Below are 24,048 nucleotides of genomic sequence, written 5' to 3' on the forward strand. Positions count from 1 at the left end.
CTGTGGCACAGCCTCTCTGGGGGCTTTGCAGCTCTCCCTGATCTCCTGAAGGCTTGGTATGGGGGTATAGGAAGGAACAGCTGTGTGCAGAGGGCCTCGGTGCCCAGGAGATGGGAGCTGAGACTTGAACATCAGACGTGTCTTGCTGATTAGTCATTGTGCCTGGAGAAAGTACTGGGCAAGCTGCCAGCCCCACCTGCCTGCATGCCTAACGGGTTAACCACGACAGGACAGGGAGGACCCCCCAAAATTTCCCTTATGAAGGCTCCCTCCCCAGCGTGCTCCCTTGTCCCCGCTGTTGGCCTCCTGTGGGCTTACCTGCCCTGGCATGTGGGAGCCCATGTTTACCTGCTCAGAGACCCTCCCCTGCCACTGAACCCCTGCCCGGGAGCCCAATGTTCAGTTCTTTGACAATGGGGTCTGTCCCTTCGTTGACCCCTGATTTGAGGAATGGCCCCCACCTCGGTGAGAAAAGAGCAAGGACTGTCCCCCAGTGTCCCCAGCTTTAGGGTGGCCAATGTGCCGTAAAGTGGGCCCTCTTCGGGGTCTGCAGCATGTTCCCAGAACCCCCCACCTTAAACTGCCCTTCCTGGGCCTTCGGGGGATGCCAGGCCTGAGGGTCTAGACCCTGCTGTAGACCCACAGTATGAAATGTCTGCTCCTGGGCACCAATAATGGCAGTCTTTTTACCTTATAAAATTGGGGTGAGAAGTCTAAAATTGTGGTGACCTTTCAAGCACCTTTCAGACTACTTCCTCAGTACAGGATGGAAACTTCTGGCTCAAACTACTGGTCCACATGGGGCCCAGCAACTGGCTCTTCCAGTTTTAGAAAATCCCCACTCCAGACACCCTGGGGTATCACCTAACCAGCTTTCCACGGGACCACAGTCACCACCCCCACTCTGGTTGTATGTGTGTGATTGATATTATCCAGCCGAAGACTAGATTACCTGCAGTCTCTTGAGAATGTGACAAGTGCTGGACATTTCACTCAAAGCTAACAAGTATGGTTCCTAGGTAGGTGTTCTTTCACTCATCATGTACACTTGTCTACATGGGCTTGTATATTTTTTCATGTAATGTTTCACCCATTTGACTGATGGCCACCTTCCTCACTGAGGCCGTCAGAGCATCACAGATACATCTGGGGAGACTGACAAAGCGAAAATTTATGCTTATGATGACTGTTTGATTCCCAAGACTAATCATGTGAATTTTAAAAGCCACCAAACTCCTGAGTCCTTTGGTCATGCTAAAATTCCCAGAGGATAGCAGCCATCAGTTGAAGAGGCCTTAAGTTGCAATTAGAAAGTGAATGCAGACCCAATCTATCCTGTTGTGGGGCTTTAGAACTTGAAGGATTTTAGAAAAAAAAAAAAAAAAAGTAGTTCTTTATGGGTTACAAGCTAAAGAGGGACAGTTTGCACAGTTTGGACAAAATAGAAGTACTCTTACCAATAAATATGTCTCAAAATGACAAACAAAGCTCTTCCCGTTTGATGGCTCCAGATCCCAGCAAGAAGTGACGGGCACAGGCACTATGTACAGAGTGTAAACAGTAAGGCCCTTGGACATAATGAGGGGCAGGGCCGGGTGATGGGGTATGCATGATAGAGCCTCTGTAGGGGCGAGTGGGTCCATGGGTCAATACAACAGGCTTGTACGATGGTCATCCAATCTGCCACCAAAGCTTGTTGGTGGTGTTGGCAGGTCCACTGGGTTCCTCCAGTCGGCAGTAAGGAGAAATTGTGTCCATTGAGAAGCCTTGGCCCCATGGACTTTTTCCCCAGGGGAGGCGTTGGAGAGAGCCAAGCAGTACCTCTGTGCCCCTTCCTCCCCAGGAGAGGCAGGCCTGCCTGGCCATACTTGAGGCTGTCTACCCAGGGTTCAGAGCAGGGATGGGACAGTGTTTCTCAAACAGGGATTGGGAGCCAGTGGCCCCACGGAGCCCGAAGCCCCTTCCTCTTCAAGAAGGAGCTCCGGGCACCTGTGTCAGGAGGGGGCCAAAACTTGTCAACTTTCAAAGGCCTTACCCCGGCCCCAGTTCCTCAGGGAGGCCAGAGAGCAGCCGCCCTGATCAGTGTCCGGGTCCCTGATGCCGCACCGGCCTCTTGAACAAAGCCAGCCTCCCTCCCTGCCCTCCTCTCACCGCACCCCCAGCCCCTTTCCTCCTCCCCCAGCACGCTCCCCGGCCTAGCTCAGGGCCTAGCTCGGGGTGCTTAAATATCAGTCTCCCGGAGGTTGCTGTAATCGGCCAATTCGTAGGCCTGGCAGGTGGCGCCTTCGGCCACTTCGTGGGGGACTCCCAGAGACACCGCCTCCACCTCCGCGCGCAGGGTGCTGGCGGCCTCTGCGCGCTGCGCGCTCCCGGCGCGGATCTTGTGCGACAGGCTGGAGACCTTGGCGCGCAGCTGGGTGGTGGGTCTCCGGAACGGCCCGAGCAGCCTCCACTCGCGGAAGGCGCAGGGCGACTTGCGACGACCGGCGACAGGAGGAGCCTGCATCTCGGGCGTGCCCGGGGAGCCGGGGGCGGAGGGTGCGGTGAGGGCCAGGGGGGCTCCAGGAGGCGCGGCGCCCGGGCCGGGAGCGCAGTCGGGGTGCGGGCCGCCGGTCGAGGCCCGCCAGTGGTGGCCGTAGACGCGCCAGAGGGGACGGCGGCGCCGGCGACGCCGGCACTGGCAGCGCAGCAGGCGGAGGAAGGCGCGCTTGAACTCGCGGCTGGAGCAGGGGTAGATGAGCGGGTTCACGCAGCTGTTGAAGTAGCCGAGCCAGAAGATCACCTTGAAGACGCCCTCCGAGGGCTTCAGCTGCGGGAACAGGGAGCCTGCGGGGAGGGAGGGGGCAGAGACCCACGCCTGTTAGATGCCCTCAGGCGCAAGGTCATCCACCAGGGGCTCTCAACGTATCTCCCCCAAGGGGTCCCTGAGAGAATTCGAAGGGTCCACGAACTTGGAGGAGGAAAAATCATCTTCCATTTTATTCACTTCTACCTGATATGGAGCATTTCCCTCCATGATGAGTGTAGCCAATAAACCCGAATAGAATGAGACCCAACCATAGGAAATCACGGTTCTTGTCGCTCAAAACTGGTGCTGGCTTGGCAGTTTCACATGATTCCACCCAAGATTACAGTTCCCGCAGATATTTTCCTATCACATTCAGTTGCTGCAGATGCTTTGCAATGTTGTGTATGCTCCTATTTGGAAACGACAATCATCAGAACCCACCACTAGATAACCCTGCTATTTAATGCCTTAACCCAGAAGCACATCACTTACTAGATCACAGATTTCATTCACAAATATCTTGATGTTTTCAGTGAAATCGGTTTTATTTGCAATCCTCTGTGTTTTAGCGTATGCATTTGAAAGCATAACTCTTAAGAAGGGCTCCACAAGCTTGCCAGATGCCCAGGTAGTCTCTAGCACAAAAAGGGTAAGAACTTTTGAATTAAATGTTGACCAAGGCTTGCCCCACATCAGGCACTGCGCTGGGCTCACAACAAACATGGCCAGGTTCTCTCAGTAGCTATGTGCATAAAATACCAAGGGAATGAAGATGGGGTGACGGCAGTGTTCAGCATGTGGGGTGGGGGTGGGGCTGCCAGGGTTCTCACAGGATGGACTGGAGTCTGGCAGGACGAGGAGCAGGTGTTAGGGGTGGAGGGGACAGGTGGGTAAGAGGATTACAACTTTGGGGCCTGGGAGTGTCCTATGGGATACGCCGAGGAAATGTCATTTGGGACAGATGGTGAAGAGCCTTAAATGCTGGAAATTTCAGGGGCGCCTGGGTGGCTCAGTCGGTTAAACATCCGGCTTTGGCTCAGGTCATGATCTTGAGGTTCACGAGTTCCATCCCCGCGTTGGGCTCTGTGCTGACAGCTCGGAGCCTGGAGCCTGCTTCAGATTCTGTGTCTCCCTCTGTTTCTCTGCCTCTCCCCCGCTAGTGCTCTGTCTCTCTCAAAAATAATAAACAAAAATTTTTAAAAAAAAAATGCTGGGAATCTCTGTATTTATTTGTGAGTAGTTGGGAGTCATGGATATTTTCAAGCAGGCAAGAGACAGAGCCTAGAATTAAGGCTCAATAAACACAATGCCCATGGCTGTTGGAATGCAGGTCAGGGGGGCTGTCTCAGCGGAAGTGGTCAGGCAAGCCTCTGGGGATGGCTTTGCGGGAGCAGAGCACCAGGCAGGAGGGAGTAGGTGCACTAGGATCTGAGCTGTGTCAGAAAGACCCTCCTCACAAACTTCTCCCCTGGCATCCCCACCACGGACCTGAAAGAGTCACGTCTTCAAAAGGCACCTGACGAAATGCGAGGGCACGACCCAGAAGGCAAAAGCCACCGTCTCATGCTCACATTCTCAGCAGCAGCAGGGGGAGGGGGAAGGTGGCGAGAGCATGGCATCCCAGGCAAAAGCTGTGGGTGGGTGCCCGTGAGGCTGAGCAGGCCAGGGGCAGGGGTCCTTGACAAGTCAGGGGACCCGCTCTCTCTTCTCTTTGCCCCCAAAGAAAAACGAGCAGGGTCCCCTCCAGAGGGGGCAGAGGCACCGTGCCCCCTTCTTTGACCCGGGAGCCCTTGCACAGCACCCACCTCCCGCCATAGGGAGAATTCCTGGTACCAAGAGACACGGTGGTGGTGGCAGAAGAGGAAGGTCACACAGCAACACGAGGGACAGGCCTCCCATACTGTGGTCACGCAGCCCTGAGCAAGTTATTTGGCCATCCAAGTCTCACGTTTTCTGTGAAATACAAGAATATTTCTCGGGGCGCCTGGGGAGTTCAGTCGGTTCAGCGTCCGACTTCAGCTCAGGTCTCGAGATCCGTGAGTTCGGGCCCCGCGTCCGGCTCTGTGCCGACAGCTCGGAGCCTGGAGCCTGCTTTGGATTCTGTGTCTCCCTCTCTCTACCCCGCCCCCGTTCGTGCTCTGTCACTGTCTCAAAAAGAAATAAACATTAAAAAAAATCAAGATAAGTAAATCAAAAGAATATTTCCTAGGAAGGGATTTGTGAAGATTAATACATCTCAGAGGCAGGACTTAGCAGGCTCTTAATGAAAACACTGGTGTGTCTTTATTTCCCCTCTCCCTATTCTGTGGCTTTTGAGAGAGGACAACTCAGCCCCGGGAAGGGACGCAGCTCCCAGCTCTGGAGAGAAGCCAGGAACAGAAGCCGAGACCTGGTGGGTTCGGGGGAGGCTGGGCAATCAGTCAGCATTTGTTGAGAAGATAGTTTCCCCCGGGAGAGGAGTTGGACAGTTGTCCTCGGAATGTGGGGGCCACCAGGGTTGACCTCAGGCTCCAGGAAGGTGGCTCTCTGAATAGCATCCCTCAATGGCTGCAAAGTAAGACACAGTGCTGAAAATAACTCTGACTCAGGCCACAATTCTTTTATATTTAGCGCAGGATGACAAATCAGTGGACTATGCATTCAGCTGCGAGCCTGAAGCCGGCCAAACAGCATGGTTATCAGCGTGGTGTTTACTCAGATCGGTGGGTGATATGGAGTATTGTACTATGCCCCGGGCTGTGTTATAAACACTATTCTAATTTATGCTCAAGCAACCTGTGCAGAAGCTTGCTACAGGCTGAGAATTCCTTACACACAAAGAACCGGGAGCCACTCAGCCTTTCTGCCCCAAGATTTTCCTACTGTGTCCTGCTGAGGTTCTGTCTTACTTTGGGCTCTCCCAGAAGCCGATCCTGAGACAAGGATTCAAGTGCAAGGTGCGAACTGCGGGCAACTGGGGGGCACAATCCCACTGGGAGCTCTGGGAGACCGTGAAGTTCAGGGACCTCAGAGCCATCCCACCAGCGGGGTGAGGGAGGTGGGGTATCTATACACCCCTTCCCATCAGTCACTGGTTGGGCTACTCCCAAGGGTGTTAATTTCCCACACTTCCTGCCTGCTGTGTGAGTGGATGATGAGGATTTTGGTGGGTGGAGAAAGCCCCTGGGCAAAGATGCCGGCAGGCCTGGGGTGCAAGTCAGCCCATGCGCCCCTCAAGGTCCAGGGTCACTAACAGCATCTGGCACAATCGTTTCATGTGCTCTCTGCCCACTGTGCGCGGACATCTTGCCCGGAAGATACAGACGCCCGTGCCTGGGCTCCAGCTTCCACAGGCAACAGCACCTCTGTTCCCCTCACAAGTGGCAGTTCTGAGCCTCACACCCAGCTCTTCCCAGAGTGCTGCCGTCTGCCCTCCATGCCTCCCCGCACCCAGTCTCACTCTCCCCGCTGTCCTGCCCGCCCCCCACCGGCTCCAACCTCTAGCAAAGATCTCTGGGGTCGGAGGGGCCTGTGGGCACTTCCCGGCCCTTTGTGTGCATGGATGAAATGGGGAATTGCCCCGAGATCCCTGAGGATGGGCCTTTGGCTGACGGGCACTGTCCCTGCAATGCTGGCCTGCTGTGGGGACATCGGTGGACAAGCCCTTTCTGGGCCACCCCCAGCTTGCTGGTCCCTAGCCACTTGGACTTTCGGGCTTGTGGCTACTTCAGGCCAACCTCGCCTGTCTTGCCTTCTCGTCCCTCTCCAGGGGCCCGGCGCACGCCTCTGCCAGCCCCATAGCCCAGCTACAGGAAAGCCTCAATGAGCACAGGGGGCTCTGAGACCAGGCCGCTGTGTCTCAGCACCCGGCAGCCCCCTTCTCCGTCCCCGAGCTGGCTCCCTCTCCCACTCCCTGCACCGTCCCCAACCTTCCCTGCACGCCGAGGGCCCAGGTGTGCTAGCTCAACTTGGCAGCTGTCATTAGAAACAGAGGCCCTCATGGGACACCCTCCCTCAGTTCCCACCCCTCTCTCCCGGCGCCCAGCATCACACCCTGGCTCTCCTTTCCCCTGTGGCTCCCGCTTCTCTTCAGCAGTCTTCACTTCCGTCTTCTCGTGCACTGGCTAAACGGCCACGCTCGCTTCTTGCCGCCCTCTGGCCTCTGCTCATCCTGGATTGCCCTTCCTCTTTCCTCCACCTGTTAGTGCCAGCTCTAGAGGTGCCTCCACCTGGAAGCCCTCCTTGTGCTGCCCCTCCCAACCTGGCGGTTAGGTTTACTCTCCCCATAGCACATCTTCTCACTTCTAAGGGCCAAGTAAGCTGCAGGCTACTGTCGGTTTCCTATCTTACCCTTATTATTTTTTCCCCCAATGCTTATTTATTTTTGAGACAGAAAGAGACAGAGACAGAGACAGAGCACGGACGGGGGAGGGACAGAGAGCGAGGGAGACACAGATCCAAAGCAGGCTCCAGGCTCCGAGCTGTCAGCACAGAGCTGGACGCGGGGCTCGAACTCGCCAACTGTGAGCTCATGACCTGAGCCGAAGTCGGACGCCTAATGGACTGAGCCACCCAGGCGGCCCTGTCTATCTTATCTTTAAACTGGAAAGCTCTCCACGTGTGCTTGGCACATCGTAGGTGCTCCACACATTCCAAGCCCTCTCTCTGTCACACCCTGCATCCCATCCGTCACCAACAACTATTGGTCCTGGAATCCCCCCACTTGGTGCCACCCTCAAATGACTATCCTCATCTACCCAAAGAGCCTTTTCATAGTTTTTTTTAAAAAGTTTTATTTATTTACTTTTGAGAGAGACAGAGATAGCGTGAGCGGGGGAGGGGCAGAGAGGGAGGGAGGGAGAGAATCCCAAGCAGGTTTCACGCTATCGGCGCTGAGGCTGATGTGGGGCTCAAACTCACGAAACCATGAGATCATGACCTGAGCTGAAACCAAGAGTCAGAGGCTCAATGGACTGAACCACCCAGGCGCTCCTCAAAGTGCCCCTCTAAGCGAGCCCCTTGCTCCCGCCCCAGAAGCCCCGCACCTTGTCCTGCACACAGCAGCTGGGGAGGTCCTTTTAAAAAATAAGCCTGAGCACTTCTTCACTTAAAACCCGGTTTCCACTGCTGACTGCAGCTTCTCGTCCTCTCTTTCTTCTCCGTACTTTGACCTTCTGCCAGCCTCTTGGGTTTCTCCTATCATCCCTGCTTAGCCAAGACTCCTATCCACTCACACCTCAGATGCCCCTTCTCAGTCTTCCCGTGTCCGCATCCTTCTGGATTTGGGTTGTACTTATCCATCCAGACCCTAACTCTGGAGCGAATCACCGGCTCCCTGAATACATTAGGGTCCCCGCCCTCAGCTCTGTCCGGGGCGTCCAGTGACCTCGCCGCTCACCCTCAGCCCGCTCTCCCGAAGTCCTGCGCCAGCCCCCTGAGCCTTTACTTCCCCGCCTTTGCCTCCTCTGGAGCAGCTGATCTCTTTTCCTGTTTCACAGAGAAAACAGAAGCTAAAGAAGCCAGGCACTTGCTCAAGCCTTCCTCACCTCTCCTCCTCCTTGGTAATAAAGGGGTCTCTCCTCCTGCCCGAGGTCAGCGTCCCTGCTGATGGTGCTCTCCATCCATCAGTCCCCTGCAAGCATGCCCCTGTCACAGCTGCCCCCTCTCTGCTGGTTCTCAGGCTATGACGTCATTCTCTATTCGTTCTGTCCACACCTGCCGATGCCTCTTCCGCACCTGCTCCTCACTGCTTTGCTGCAACAGCCCCACTCCTCCCAGATCCCAACCTGCAGACGCCGCTCTCATCCATCCCTGACTCCTCTCATCACAGCCGTGGCTCCCAGGGCGCCACGCTCTTGGACTTTCTACTCGGTGTCAATTTCCTTTGCTGCTTCTTCCGCACGTCTCTGCTGCAAAATGTAGGCAGTGTCCTTCTCAGAAGAGTCTTTGTAATCTCTTCCCTTTGCGTTCTCCTGGCAATTTCATCCCCGCTTACTTATTTATTTAAATATTCATTTATTTTGAGATAGAGTGCAAGCAGGGGAGGGGCAGAGAGGGAGAGGGAGACACAGAATATGAGGCAGACCTTAGGCTCCGAGCGGTCAGCACAGAGCCGGACGCGGGGTTCGAACTCACGAACTGTGAGATCATGACCTGAGGCTGAAGTCCGACACTTAACTGACTGAGCCACCCAGGCACCCCCCCAGCTTGGGGTTTTAAACACTGACTTTAGGTTGATCATGCCCGCAGCTCTATTTCCGGCTCAGATGGCTCTCCCAGATTCCAGACTCAATTCCACCTGCCTCCCAGACATCTCTACTTGGGTGTCTACTGGCATTTCACACTTATCCTGACCTCATGAAGCTTACATTTCATTGGGCAAGGCCGGCAGTGCATAGGATAAACAAGGAAAATGCAACCATATCAGGTAATAAAATATGCTAAGGAGAGAACGTACTGCAAGGAAGGAAGATGGGAGGTGTGTGTTCATGAGTCTGTGGGTAGCTGGGGGTGGTGGTATAAATTTTGGGTAAGGTGGCCAGGAAAGGCCTGCTGGGAATGTGACATTTGAGTAAAGAGCTGAATGAGGCCTGTGGACACCTGGGGAAAAAGTATTGCAGGGAGAGGGAACAGCGGGTGCAAAGGCCCTGAGGTGGCCCTGGCATGTTTGCAGAACAATGACGAGGCTGGTGGCTATAGAATGGAGTGACTGAGGGCAGAGAGGAAGGGCCTGAGGTCAGAACTCAATAGTACCCTACTCCAGGGGCCCTCCTACCCTGTACAAGACACTGTCATCTCCCGCCTTGAGGAACTCAGTAGCCTCCCCACTGTCTCTTGCTTGCACCCTTATACCCTGCAATCTATCCTCAACCCAGCAGCTAGAGTGATTATTTTTTTGTTTTTTTAAAATGTTTATTCATTTTGAGAGAGAGAGAGAGCACATGTATGTGAGGGGGAGGAGCAGAGAGAGAGAGAGAGAGAGACAGAGAATCCCAAGCAGGCTCCGCGCTGTCAGCACAGAGCCCGATGTGGGGCTCGAACTCACGAACGGCGAGATCATGACCGGAGCCGAAACCAACAGTCAGATGCCTTACCGACTGAGCCACCCAGGCGACCGTAGAGCGACTCTTTAAACATATAAATGGATCATATCACTCCTTGGCCTCCCAGACTCTCTAAAAGCTGCCCTTCCCCCTCTCTGTTAAGACCCCATGACCTACACAGCTCAACGTGTGGCCCCCAACCTCTCTGCTGTCCCCTCTTCCTACTTGCCCCCCAACTGTTCCAGCCACACTGCCCTCCATGTTGCTTCTTGGACATGCCAGACACGCTCCCACCCTGGGCCTTTGCGCTTTTCCTTAGAATCTTCTTCCCCCAGATACCCACAGGGCTCATGCCCTAACTTCCGTGGTGACATCTCCCTGTCTTCCCACGGAAAATTGCATGGTCTTTCCGCCCGCGACCCCCCACCCCCCTCAGCTGGCACCGTTGCTGCCCCCTGGCACTTCCTGCCTTCTCCTGTGCTATTTATTTTTCATTTACTCCCATGGCCCCAGAGATCTCCTGAGCACCCCGAACACACAGTAGGTGCTGAACACTTGCTGAGTTTGCCGAAGGAGTCCCTCTTCTCTACCTTACGTGTCCACCTGGCCATCACGCCCGGGACATTCGAGTTTCTCTCTGGAGGGGGTCCCCCTCCCTTCACCTCGTTCCTGAAGCCTTTGCTTAGTCTGGCATCTCATTTTGTTTGCATGGCTGGGACTGCCCCTGGGGTCCTCTGGCCTCCCCACTCTGCACATAGCTGCTGGAGGCCTTTTCTAAAACGGCTTTCTCTCCTTATCCCTCTGAAAAGCGTGAGTGGCTTCCGGTGGCTCTGAGGACCAAGCCCAGGCTTTCTGGTGTTGCATTCGAGGCTTTTTAGGGCACGGTGCTGTCTACAGCTTGCTTCCCTCCAAGTCTGCCCCCCACGCCGAAGGCTGAAGCTGCAGGCAGGACTTCCCACAGGGGCTGGCCTCCGTCTGCCTTTCTGCTTGGCCCCAACTGTTTCCTGCCACCCGGTCCTCTGGCCTCAGGTCAGATGTTCTCCCCACCAAGCCTGGGTACCCTTTCATGCAAGCCTGCATTTTAGTAAAATTTGTTACTGCTCTGTCTACCCTTCTAGGCTCCCAGTTTCTCGAAGGCAGGAATGAGATTGATGGCTGTTTCCAGCCTGGCCGCGAACACAGGTGCCTGACCCAGAGCAGGGGCTGAGGGGTTGTACTTAGGCGCCTGTGAGGAGAGGCAGTAAGAACGCAGGTGGGAGATGACGCAGACCACAAACAACTCCTGCTTGCTTCTCTCTTCTCCTTGACCTTGCTCTCACGTGAGCGTCCATCAGGCTTGCTCCCACCTGCCCTTCCCCATTCCCTATACTGGGTCACCTCTGTCAGGAGCCTCACCTAATGTCCAGGGAGGGCTGGACGTCCACCAGTCATAAAAGGCAGGGCCTCTCCTTTGTCGGCAGCTAAGTTTCTCCTATGGTATGTTGGCTGGGCCAGCCTGGCCCACACATGGTTGGGGACACTGACACAGCCTGTGAGGTTTGTGTCTGGGGCCTTGATGACCACAAGCCAGTCCCCTCTCCTAAGGACCGGCGACGTCCAGGTGTAGGAGATGCTACTGAGGAGCCAGCTAGGCCTGCAGCTGGACCGATGTGGCCAAGCCTCGCTGAGGAGTGACCGCTCTGAAGCCATGGGGCGGACTGTGTGATTAACAACACTCTTCTGGCATCACCAGAAGGAAACTTGTTCTTGGCAGAACGTCAGAATTCACAGCCAGCCTTGCTCATAACTTGCAGCCGACCATGAAATATCAGGCTGCACCCCAGCCTGCCCCCTCTCCCACCCCCTCCATCACGAGTCACTTTTCCATCCCCAGGCAGCCATTCTCTCTGGCCAGAGAGGTAGGGTGGGGTTAAAAATACCACATTCAGGGGTGCCTGGGTGGCTCAGTCAGTAAAGCCTCTGACTCTTGATTTCAGCTCAGGTCGCGATCTCGTGGTGGGTTCGTGAGTTTGAGCCCTGCATTGGTCTCTGCATTGATGGTGTGGAGCCTGCTTGGGATTCTCTGTCTCCCTCTCTCTCTGCCCCTCCCCTGCTCTCTCTCTCTCTGAGATAAATAAATAAACATTAAAAAAAATACCACATTCATTTAGATATTCAGGCATCTTCTTGCCAGCAGGGCTAGGAGAGAAGGAATTCCCAGCCCTAGACTTGCTTTCTCTCTGCCGCTTCTCTCAACGTCTCACTCGGTGGCTTTCAATAGCTCCTCTGTCAAGAGAGGCTGGGACCTCTGCCACCAGCAGACCTCTTTGCTATACTCTAAAGGGTCAGACAAGCCTAATAAAGCACACTTGAGCTGAGACCTGAAGACCTTGTGAGGCAGTGAGCCATGCATCCATCTGACGAAAGAATTCCAGACAGTGGAAAGGGAATGTGCAAAGGCCCTGAGGCAGCAGGGAACCTGAGACGCTGGAGGCCAACACAGAAGTTAGGATCACTGGAACAGAGAAGGGGAAGGGGAGAGTGGTATGAGATAAGGCCATTTTGAAGTGGGCACAATCATGGAAGGCTGTTGGGAAGAGGAGACCTGGATAGGGGCCCGTTCTCAGATGAATTGTGAGAACACAGAGGGGTGATTTGAGGGCACTGTGGGGCCAGCTGTGCCAAGCCAATTCTCTCGGATAACTTGCCTTGCCAGTTTTCCATGGTGAGAGGTAACTGGTAGGTCCCCTGGCTTGAGACGGACCAGGAATAGATCAGAAGTCCTGTGCCCCCCATGCTTGCCTCAGGATCCATGAACTCTGTGGGGCTGGCAGGGAACTACTTGTCTGGCCTTGGACACCCTTCTGTAGCAGCAGGGATGTGGGCAGAGGAGCAGTTCCTAGGTACACCCTGTCAGTGGTCTTCCTTCCTTCCTTCCTTCCTTCCTTCTCCCCTCCCCCTTTTTTCCTTCCTTTCCTTCCTTCTTTCTTTCCTTCCTTCCTTCTCCCCTCCTCCTTCCTTCCTTTTCTTCCTTTCTTGCTTCTTTCCTTCCTTCCTTCACTCCCTCCCTCCCTCCTTCTTTCCTTCTTCCCTCCCTCCCTCTTCCTCCCTCCCTCTCTCTTCCTCTGTCTCCCTCTCTCTCTTCCTCTCTCTCTCTCATTCATAAATTCATTCATTCATTCATTCTTAGTACTTCCTAGCTCTATCTGCTGACTCAGGGACTAACTCAATATCACGGAACAGCTGAGAGCTCAGACTGTGGTCTTTAAATGATCATTTACTACTAAGAGAAACTAAGGCTCTTCAGAGAAATGGTGGCTCCCAGGTTCTGGGGGGAAAAAAGTACAAGCTGAGCCTGAAACATCTTATCAGGCATCTGAGCCTCTGACCAATCTTAACGGCGCCAAATAGAATTCTTGGCCAAAGCCCTGAACCGGAATCTGATCAAGCCAGTTTATAGGAAGTGCAGGGAACAGAGGGACACATTAAATGGCACCATGCGGATGCAAACTCCAGACTGTGGCAACTCTTTAGGACAAATGATCTGGTTTCCTCACCAAATAAATTGCAAAGAAAAGGTGGGGAGAGGAGAATCTTACAATTTAAGAGACCTAGCAGGCAAATCAACCACCTGCAACATGTACCCTATTTGGATCCTGATTCAAACCACAAATTTATGAGGCAACTGGCTACATCTGAACACTAAGTAGACAGTATTTCGTATTAAACAATCTTTTTTTTTTTTGCATTATAATGGATTGTGGTTATTTTTCAAAAAGTTCTTGCATTCTAGAAATATATATTGAAGAATTTACAGATGAACTGATATGATGTCTGGATGTTCTTTCAAAAGAATCCTCAGTGGTGGGGCAGTGGGTGGGGTTTGGGATGAACCAAGACTGGCCCTGGGTTGACGATGTTGAAGCTGGGTCATGGGAATCAAGGAGTGGAATGGTGGGTGCCGGGGGCTGGTGGCGGGGGAAGGGAGTTGTCAATCAACAGGTATAACGTTCACTTAAGATGAATAAATTCTGGACATCTACTGTGCAACACCGTGTCTACAGTTAGCAATATTGTATCATACACTTCAAAATGCGTTAACAGGGTAGGTCTCGTGTTAAGTGTTCTTATCCTAATAAAACAAAACAAACAAAAAAGAGTGCTGTGCTTTGCCACTCAGACTCTTGTCCTGGGAGGATGTGAAGAGAGGGAGGATGTGGGTTCTACCCCTCCCTCCCTCTGTGCACATTAACTGAGTACCTACTATGTGCCAGGTTCCGCAAAGGCACGGAGAGGGGATGGCTTGCCAGCCCTTTCTTCAGGCTTTTGGGCCAGGGAACAGTGATGCCACTACTTAGGACCTGCAGCAAAGCATCCCCCACCGCTCCCCCCTGTGAGCGTAGGTCCCTGCACGACCTCGGGGAACTTGGGGAGATGAGTCCTTCCACACTCTCAGATGCACATGCACATGCTACCCTCCATAGCTGGCTGCCAATGTGTGCTTTCCAGTCTGGACACCAATTCCTCAGCATGGCTCAAGCCTCTCTTCTGCCTCGTCCTGTCTTCTCTCTTTCTAATTAAGCCACAAGATGATGACAGTCAAGTTAGAAAGCACATGCGTTGCAAGAATATAGCTTGATGACTATGTGATGTGCACACCCCGATGTAATCACTGCCCAGACCAAGATCTAGAACATTCTCGGTCCTTCAGAAGACTTCTTTTTTTTTATTAATTTTTTTTTATTTTTTAAAATTTACATCCAAATTAGTTAGCATATCGTGAGTTTCTTTGCTCTCTCTTCCAGTCAATACCACCTACTACACATACCCACTATTCTGATTTTTCTCATCAATGAGCGTTGCCCGCTTTTGAACTTGATACACATACAATCATCTAGTATGCATGCTTTTTTTTTTTTTTTTAATTTTTTTTTTTCAACGTTTATTTATTTTTGGGACAGAGAGAGACAGAGCATGAACGGGGGAGGGGCAGAGAGAGAGGGAGACACAGAATCGGAAACAGGCTCCAGGCTCCGAGCCATCAGCCCAGAGCCTGACGCGGGGCTCGAACTCACGGACCGCGAGATCGTGACCTGGCTGAAGTCGGACGCTCAACCGACTGCGCCACCCAGGCGCCCCTAGTATGCATGCTTTTAACTTCAGATCTGGCTTATGTTGCCCAACACAGCGTCCGTGAAATTCATCCACCTTAACTGCAGGCAACACGGTTGTTATTTTTCCTCGCTGTATGGTAGTTCAGCCAATGAAAACACCACAATTTATTTCCCTTTTCTCCTGTTGATGGCCTCCTGTCTCATCTTGTGACCCCTCTTCTTATGGGCTCTCCATTCCACGTCTCCCAAGCCACGGGGCACCCCACAAATACCTTCACGCTTCTGTATCTACACATGTACAGTTTCCTCTGCCCTCATGCTTTGCGGTATGTGTAAGAATATTGGCCATTACAATGCACTGTGATCAAAACATGAGCGGAGTGTTAGGGGAGCATGAAGGAGTACCTAACTAAATCTAGGGGTGGTCGGGGTGGGCAGTGATATCACAGGGCTGAGACTGACAGTGTGGGAGGGAGGCCCAGGTATGGCTCACAGATGGCTGGAGGTGGGGTTCTGGGACTGTGGCTGGACAGTCCTGGGACTTCTGGTATCTGAGCCTCCAGACAGCTTGTACACCCTGTATTTGAAAGGGGACTGTGCGCTCTAAGCCTCCGAGGCTGCTTTGCGTGACTGAGCACATTCTGAGGCCAATTCAGAGGCCAGTGAGGCTTGGTGACCTGCCCAACCAAAGGGAGCTCCAAGTGCAGGATGGGGGTCTGCCTGTGGTTGCTAGGGTGGGGCTGTCATGAGTGAGTGTGTGTGTGTGTGTGTGTGTGTGTGTGTGTGTGTAGGTCCCAGGGGGCAGTTCTTCTGCAGATGGGGGCTTGCCAGGGCAAGGTTCCCCCAGTTCCTTTGCTCCCCTCTTGCCCACAGGGATTTCTACCCCCAAACACTGGCCCATACCTCTGGGGGGTGAGAGGACTCCTGCACTAAGTGCCCTGGGCCAGAGGCTTTAATCAGGTGTACTTCCGGCCGGCCCCAGCCTGCACCATGCCCCCTTTCTCTGGGCGTCCTCAGTGGAAGTCTTCAAGCAGCAGGTACAAACTTGCTGCCCCTCTCCAAACGTATTCCGTAAGTTTGGGTTCCTCTAGATGTCAGGAGGGGCCTTTACGCAATGTCTTATGATTTTCTAAGTTCCGTGCCAGCTTGCTGGGGTGAGGGGAGAGGGGACATATCTGAATGGGACAGGGCTTCCAAGATCCCCTCCTCCACAGGCCCCAAGAACTGGTGACCGTATATTCTGTTGTTCAGCCTGGAACACCTTTGAGACTGAAAGGGGAGCGTCACTAGGAATCATGCCCGTCCACAGGCATAAATAACCAGGACTGGTCCTAGGCAAACCAGGATGCAGGGGCACTCTGGTGCACGGGATGGCTCAGCTGGGCATCAGCAGGGAATGCCAGGCAGGTGGGCACCCTCCCATGAGGGTGAGCGACGCTTCTTGTGTCCATACACAGCTCCCCGGGTGCCCCAGAAGGAGCCAATGCCGCCCTTCCTGGCCTTGTGTCTGGCATCTTGGGGTCAGACACGTGATAGAAAGAACATCAGGTTCTTTGAGCTGACCCTCTGCCTGCCTGTCACGTGCCCTGCTGCTGCTGCTGCTGCTTATGGGAAAAGGGGACAGTGGAGGTGTGGGAGATCCCTCTCCTGGCCCCTCAGGATTTCAGGTGCGGTGTCTGCGTCTCACTCAGTCTTTTCTTTTTTTTTTTTAATTTTTTTTTTCAACGTTTATTTATTTTTGGGACAGAGAGAGACAGAGCATGAACGGGGGAGGGGCAGAGAGAGAGGGAGACACAGAATCGGGAACAGGCTCCAGGCTCTGAGCCATCAGCCCAGAGCCTGACGCGGGGCTCGAACTCACGGACCGCGAGATCATGACCTGGCTGAAGTCGGACGCCCAACCGACTGCGCCACCCAGGCGCCCCTCACTCAGTCTTTTCTAGCCAATGTCTTGGGCCCCCAGAGGCTCCGTGGTTCAGGACAATGGGTTTGTGTCTCTCTCAGCTGTCACGCTGACCTGACCCACAGCATTTCAGGTTTATAGATGGCAGTCCCATGGCCCCAGGACCAATGACCCTCTGGGACCCTGGGATCCCTTCCTAAGGGTCTCAATGGTCTCTGGGATGTCGGGGTTGCTCACCGGCTGTGTCGCCGCTGTGGCTGTGGCTCCTACTTCCACTCAGCTTTGTGTGCAGAGGAGTGGGTGAGGGGCACCCTGGGTCTGTTTGACAACCCCTGGGTTGGGGCCCTACTAGGTGCCACAGTCTATAGCCCGAGGTGGCACACGCTGTTCTTTCTCAATCCTTCCAACTCTGGTGCTGGTCACACCTGGCATGGAGACCGGGGCCTGGGAGGAGGGAGATGCCTGTCCTCCTGGTGCTCTCCTTCTCTGCCGCTTTCTGGTTCCTTCAAAGTGGGTGCTCCCCGAAGCTCTGTCCCCAGCCCCTCTCTTCTCTTTGTCCCCCCATCCTCTTTCTGCGAGACTGTACCCCATGCTCGTGCTTTGGCAACGACCTCCATTCTTGGTCCCCTTTATCTAAGTTCCCAGCATCCCCCGCCCCAGCCATATATTGGTACTTTCATACCAAGATATACCATCCCCTTGGATCCCACATTCCCCCCAAAAGTTGTTGCTCAGAATTTTCCCTGTTCCTTCAAAGAAACCTCCTTCCTCCCAGGCCTGGGCCCAGTGCTGGGGGTGTCAGGACCTCCTGGCCCCTTCTCCTTTCTGCATAGCCCTCAGGCCACTCCTGCCCTGACTACAGGCTCTGCTCCCCCTTCTTTCTGGGGCCCTGCCCCACCCTCCAAGCCACACCACGGCGGATCAGAACATTCTGGTTCCCTGCTTGGCCTCTGTCCTGCGTGCTCCTTAGTGCCAGATTCCACTCAATTTGGCTCCACCAGGGCTCTGGGCTCTTCCCTGGGGCTCAGGAGGCTGGGCACAGCACAGACTGGCAGGAGGGAGGAGACAAGGACACGCTGGGGGTCCCACACCAAGCGTGAGGAGCAGCAGAGATGGAAGGATTGAAAAAGAGCCAAAGGCCATGGAAATGTAGGGATGACTTCCTGGAAAAGCAGCATACGTGCTCTAAATGTCAAAAAAAAAAAAAAACCCACAAAAACCAAAAAACAAACAAACCCAGTAGCCCTTTGTTGACTATTAACAGTGAAAAACGTGAAAACTCTAACGTCCGGCAGAAGCCTCCATCAACACCCCACGGAACACCCTCGCACGGAATACGATACTGCTGCTAAAATGAACCAGCGTGCATAAATCTCACCAACATAATGAAAAGGCAAACTCAAGAATGATGTGCACGGCCTGATGCCATTTATATACATCCTAAAGTCACACTGTACGTTACTATGGATGGGGATGTCAGCGGTAAGAGTATAAACAGACGAATGGGGGTGACAGACTCCGCATTCACTTCTCGGGAGGGAGGGAGAAAAGGAAGAAGGGACAGCAGGAGGGGACTTACTTGAGGCTGGGTTCTATTTCTTCGAAAAGAGAAAGGAAAGGATCTGAGGCAAATATGGCAAAATGTTAACATCTGTTCAATACGGGTGATACAGGGGCACTTGGTATATTATCTTCTCCTTATCTGTTCATCATTCTGTAACCCCAAATAATAAAAGAACATAATTCTGTACACAGCTTGATCATTCCCTACAGGGGGCCAGTGTGAACCGAATGGCAGAGGGGAATGAGGGCACCCGGGACGGGGTACAGCTGGGCAGGGACATGGCAGGGGTTGTTTGGGGGGAGAAAGGAGCCTGGGTGGTGAGTCTGGTCGGGGGGGCAGAACGTTCTAAATCCTGGGCAGGTTTCTAAAGGGGGGGGGGCGCACTGGCTTTCTCCTGCCTGCCTGCCCAACCCTCCAAGTGTGTGGCTCAGTGTCCCTGCCTCCCTCTACCCCCACCGCAGCCTCTGGCTGGCTGATTTCCAAGTCAGTGATTTATTCAGCGAGCAGCTGATATATTCAGCAAGCAGCTACTACGATAGCAATGGCTTACATGGCACTCACGACATGTGACGTTTGTATGCACACGTAATGACTCACTGAACTCCTGCCATGGCCCTGCAAGTGGGCACTGCTACCATCACCACCGTCCCGAATTTGCAGATGCGGAAACAGAGGCACAGAGAGGTTCGGGGATTTGCCCGAAGTTACACAGCGAGTCAGGGGCAGAGCTGGGACTTGAACCCAGGCTATTTGGAGCCGGAGCCCGCGGGGCTTGCTGCTGTGCTACGTTGCTCCTCACATGCCAGGCACTGTGCTGGGCACTGTGGATTTGGTGACCACACAGCCTTGGACTTGAAGAGCTTCTGGCCAGTGCGGGGAGGTCAGGCACCAGCCAAGCAACACGCAGATGTGAGGGAACAGAAACTTGTCCCCCCAGGGAGAAAAATACAGAGAAGGACACGCTGAGACTGAGATGTCTGGGAAGGCCTCTCTGAAGAGGGGACATTGAAACGGAGACCTAAGGTTAGCCGGGGATGGGGGTGGGGGGAGGCAGGCTAGACAGAGGGAAGAGCAAATGCAAGGGCATGAGCTCGGTGTGGGCAAGGAACTGGAAGAGGGTCAGGGGAGCCAGAGTGCGCAGTGAGGAAGCGGCAGGGCGGCAAAGCCATGAGGCCATCGCTCAAGGCCCTCCTTCCAGGAGGGGGACCCTGTGTCCGGGTCTGCCCCCCGCTGTCCTGGTTTGTGCCTGTGATCCCAGCATAAATATTCATAATGTCTCATTTTGGTTTGGACAATCATAAATTTGAAGGTCACCCTCACAGGCCATGGTGGAGAGTTTGGATTTTGTTTCCAGGGCAGTGTGGAAAGCATTGAGGGGTTTTAGTAGAGAGCGACACGCTAATCTATAATGCATAAAGTTCACTCCGGCTGCTGAGTGGAGAGGGCCTGCAGGGGAGCAGGAGGGAAGCCCTTGTCCCCTTCCTGACTCAGCCGCACAGTGTGGAGGGAGCGAGGCCTGGGAAAGGCAGCTCGGGAGGCCCCAAACTGAGCTTGCAGACATGGGCAAAATGACTCAGGGCAAATGCGTCCCCAGAGATGCTGCTCCCCTTCTGCTCCCTGTGCTGACCCAGCCCAAGGCCCTCTAGGAGGGGCCTTCAGGGGTGGAACTAAGCCCCTGAGAACAGCCGCCTACCTCCCAGGACGGCAGGGGGCCTGCCGAAAGAGATAAGAAAGTTCTCAGAAAAAGGACTCCGTAAATGTCAGAAACAACCATGAACGGTATTAACTTCCCATTTGATAATTTGCCCCTCTCCCTTTCCTTCTCATGGGACACAGGCGTTCCCCCCCCCCCCCCAAGAGGAGATTTCGGAAGTGAGAGCCCAAGGCTTTCACAGACACGGAGTGAGTGTGGGAAAAAGCAGGTGGCTTCCAGTACCTGCTAATGTACATGCATGTTGGCCTTGAATGAAAGTAGGCCCACCCACAGTGCACCCACCTCCGGGGGGGGGGGGCAGGGGGGCTGGCATTTACATCTGGCTGTGTGCTGGGAGGGCGGGTATGTAGAGGAACATGTACACCGCTGACCACATGCTATGGGCATGTGCCCGCACAGATTCCACCGACCTCTTATATTTAGGGGGTTCGGCTGGGAACGGCAATTCAGAGGGAGGACAGAAGTCAGAAGCCTGGAAAATGAATCCTGCAGGCACGAAATGCCTCTCGTTTGTCGCCCACCAAGTGCACCCGCCTAAGAGTCCAGGAGGGTTACTGAGTCAACCTTCCATGCTCAGGTGGAGAGGCACCCTCCACCCGGGAAGGCCATCCAAGTCTGGGTGCAGGGAAGGCACGGCCACAGGCTCAAGGCGGAAGGGAAGGGGCTGGAGAGGGGTCACTCACCAAGCGGCAGGACGAAGAAGAAGGGGAACCAGCAGAGCACGAAGACGCCCACGACGATGGCCAGCGTCTTGGCCGCCTTCTTCTCGCGGGAGAACTTGAGCAGGCGCACGGACAGAGAGCTGCGGAAGGTGTGGCCCTTGGCGCTGCGCGTCCCGTGCGCCCCGTCGGCGCCGGCGCCCGCGCCGGTGCTGGCGCCGCGACAGTGGATGCGCAGCACCACCTCGGAGGCCTTGCCGCGCTCTCGCTTGACGCCCGCCTCGAGGCTCCGCGTGGTGCTTCGAGCTACCACATACACGCGGCAGTACATGACCACGATGACGGCCATGGGCAGGTAGAAGGAGCACACCGAGGAGAAGACGGCGTAGCCTGCCTCCTCGGTGATGCCGCAGAAGCGCTCGTCAGGGGGCACCGGCTCCTTCCAGCCCAGCAGCGGCCCCACGGACACCACGAGGGCCACGGCCCAGAGCAGTGCCAGGATGGCGGCCGCCTTGCGCTCGGTCATGATCGCGGGGTACTTGAGCGAGTGGCGCACGCCCACGTACCGGTCCACCGAGATGGTGCAGAGGCTGAGGATAGAGGCCGTGCAGCACAGCACGTCCACAGCGGCCCACACGTCGCAGAAGGCCCGGCCGAAGGCCCAGAAGCCCAGAACCTCCATGGTGGCCGAAAAGGGCAGCACCGTGGCGCTCAGCAGCAGGTCGGCCACGGCCAGGTTCACAATAAAATAGTTGGTGACCGTCTGCAGGTGGCGGTTGCAGGCCACGGAGAGGATGACCAGCAGGTTGCCCGCCACGGCCGTGAGGATGAAGGCGGCCAGGAAGACGCCCACGCCCACGCCCTGCGCGCTCACCACCAGCCCCCCGACGGCCGCCGTGCCGTTCACCTCGCCGCCCGCGCCCGCGCCCCCTGGCTCCCCAGCGGAGCTCCGGTTGTCCTCGCCGCTGCCCGCGCCCACCACGCCGCCGCCGCCGCCGCCGCCGGCGGCTCCCGGCACGCCGCCCACTGCCGGGCCCTCCGAGGCGGCCGCGCCGCCCGCGCCGCCCCCGCCGCCGCCCGCGCCGGAGCCCCCGGCGCTGCTGTCAGGGCGGGGTCCCTCGAAACTGACGCTCAGGAGGTCGCGGAAAGTCATCTCAACGCGCGGCCGTCGGGGGCCGGGCCCGGGCGCAGGACGAGCGGCCGGACAGGCGAGGGGCCCCGGGCATAGCCGCGGGGCTCGGGCGGCAGCCTGGCGCGCGGGTCCCGTCGGGGTCCTGCCCGAGTTGCTGTAACGCGGAGCGCGGCTGTCCGCCAGCGGAGCGGGGCCGGCGGCGCGGCGGCCGGGGCTCCCGAGGCTGGTGTCTCGGAGTCGGAGCGAAGAGCCGGGGGCCGGGGACGCGCGCCGCTCTCTGAGCGTGCCCAGGCGAGCGGGCAGAGCGGCGGCTCAGGGGCCGGGCAGTGCAGGCAAAGCCACTGCGGCGCTCGCTTTCCACCGGGCGCGGGGGGCGGGACGGAGGAGGGGCAGCGCCGGGAAGGAGGAGGGGGCGGTCGGCGCCGAGGGAGGGGGCGCCCCACTCGCCGGGAGAAGGGGCAGTGCGCGCCGGGCGAGCGGCAGTTCTGGGGTCCGGAGGGGCCGCGGCGCTGACGCCCGCTCCGGCCCCGAGGCAGCAGGTCGCCGCGGGTGCCCCCGCCCGCCCTCTCTTCTTGCGGTCAGCTCCGCACCCCTTCCCGCGCCCCTTTCCGCGCCTCTGCCGGACCTCCTCCCCTTTGCCCCTCCGCCGCGTCCCCTTTCCTCCCGCCCTTTTCCCCTGTCTCTCGGTTACTCGCTGGTGCCCTTGGGCGCGCGGAGCGGAGACGGCGCGGTTCCCGGGTCCCTGGGCTCTCGGGCTCCCGGCTCTGGCCGCCAGAGAGCAGCAAGCGCCCGGGATCTGCGGACTACGGACTGGACCGCGCAATACCGCGGCGGGTCGCCTCCTGGGATTGCCTGGATGGATCTGCCGCACCTCCTTACTCCTTTCAAGCCGCCGGCCGGGCGAGGGTCTCAAACACCTCCGTCCAGTGCCATGGAGTGGAGAGAAACCGGGAGGGATCAGATGCCAGTGCTGGCCTGTGATGGGAAAAGGAACAAAAGACTATATGGTTAAGGCCCTCGGACCCTGCCCACCACACATCGGTTCGCATATACCAACTTCTGCCTTGTTACTTTGCTTCCTATCAGAAGTTGTAATAAAACTTCTTTGCTACACTAAATAAGTGGCCTTCTTCTGGGGAGGGAGGGTTTTAAGTGCAGGAGGGTGGGAAAGGGCACTTGGCCCGATGGTTAAAGAGTGGGGGTGGGAGGGGTGGGTGGGCAGACTGTCTGACTCCAAATCTGGGCTGTGTCCCATATGAGCTCTTTGACTTCTTTGTGTCTCAGTTCTTCATCTGTAAAATGAGGATAAGAGAAGTTAGTGTCTATTTAATGATGTGAACACTGGATAAGTTAATATGCGTTGAAGCCTGAGAGCGGTGCCTGGGTTTGTTGGCTGAGTGAGGCTTGGCAGGGCAAGATTTGGACAGGGAGGGCTGAGGGCCGAGGGGTTGTGGAGCTGGTATGAACCGGAGACACAGGTGGAGGGTTGGGTTTGAGGAGCCTCTTGCTAACTAGCAGGACTGGGTAGGCAGGGACAAAAAGGGATCATTCCTTTGATTGACGTTAAGATACTAAGCAGGGTAGGTAGGGATCATGCTGCACACTCTGGGTGGCAGGGAGAAGGGAATTGCAGGGCAGAGGTAAGCGTGTAGGTGCAGGATGAGGAAGGCTTGAGCTGTTCCAGGGAGATGAGGGTGTATTTGGAGAGCTGTCTGGGAAGAGGTGGAGAACTCACGGCTTTGGTGCCCGCTAGTTGTGGATGACACAGGGCAGGATGTTTGAGAGTCCTAGATGAGCAAGTGCTTTGGAGAAACAGCAGAAAATGGGAGAAATGTTGAGATATGGGTAGCACCCTCTCATACCGACCTCCCCAGCCCAGGAAGCCAAAGCTGTTAGAGTCTGAGCTTAGAAACAGCTTTTCCGAGGCCCTCAGTTTTCCCCTGGCATCGTCCACCTTTTTCTTGGGTCTTTGAGAAGTTACTGTAGGGAGTTGGAAAGAAAGCAAGGCGAGCCCTGGTGGCCCTTGGGTTCTCTGCGATCCAGTGGCAAAAGCTTCTATTTAAGATGCACAACTTAGCATCTGCGTTTATCTCCCCTCCCTTATGAGACCCCTTTAGAGCGAGCGTAAAGAAAAAGCGGAAGTTCATCCCACAACTGAGAAGTTAACTCCTGC

General features: G+C 55.6%; 1 protein-coding gene across 2 annotated transcripts; it reads right to left on the minus strand.

The window, feature by feature from the left end:
- Window positions 1-1,564: 1,564 nt before the first annotated feature.
- Window positions 1,565-21,922, minus strand: ADRA1D (adrenoceptor alpha 1D). 2 transcript variants are annotated; one of them, XR_004343369.1, is made up of 3 exons: window positions 3,281-3,822; window positions 2,993-3,198; window positions 2,765-2,826 (listed from the first exon to the last, which is right to left on the minus strand). XR_004343369.1 is itself a non-coding variant. In XM_030310018.1 (2 exons), exons 1-2 carry the CDS (start codon window positions 21,894-21,896, stop codon window positions 2,222-2,224), a joined length of 1,734 nt encoding a protein of 577 aa, XP_030165878.1. In that variant the 5' UTR covers window positions 21,897-21,922; the 3' UTR covers window positions 1,565-2,221. The 2 variants fall into 2 exon arrangements, 1 of the variants encoding a protein (XP_030165878.1); XM_030310018.1 differs by lacking the exons at window positions 2,993-3,198; window positions 3,281-3,822 and adding an exon at window positions 20,768-21,922 and having other exon boundaries at window positions 1,565-2,826.
- Window positions 21,923-24,048: the final 2,126 nt, after the last annotated feature.

Source organism: Lynx canadensis, chromosome A3 (assembly GCF_007474595.2).
Source record: "Lynx canadensis isolate LIC74 chromosome A3, mLynCan4.pri.v2, whole genome shotgun sequence".
In the NCBI taxonomy this organism is placed as follows: Eukaryota; Metazoa; Chordata; class Mammalia; order Carnivora; family Felidae; genus Lynx; species Lynx canadensis.

What these genes read in the sequence shown, in the direction of transcription:
- ADRA1D (XM_030310018.1), bottom strand. Translation starts at nt 21,896, where the DNA reads ATGACTTTCCGCGACCTCCTGAGCGTCAGTTTCGAGGGACCCCGCCCT. An exon ending in CTTCTTCGTCCTGCCGCTTG is followed by an intron (nt 2,827 to 20,767) that starts GTGAGTGACCCC and finishes CCCTCCCCGCAG; the next exon opens with GCTCCCTGTTCCCGCAGCTG.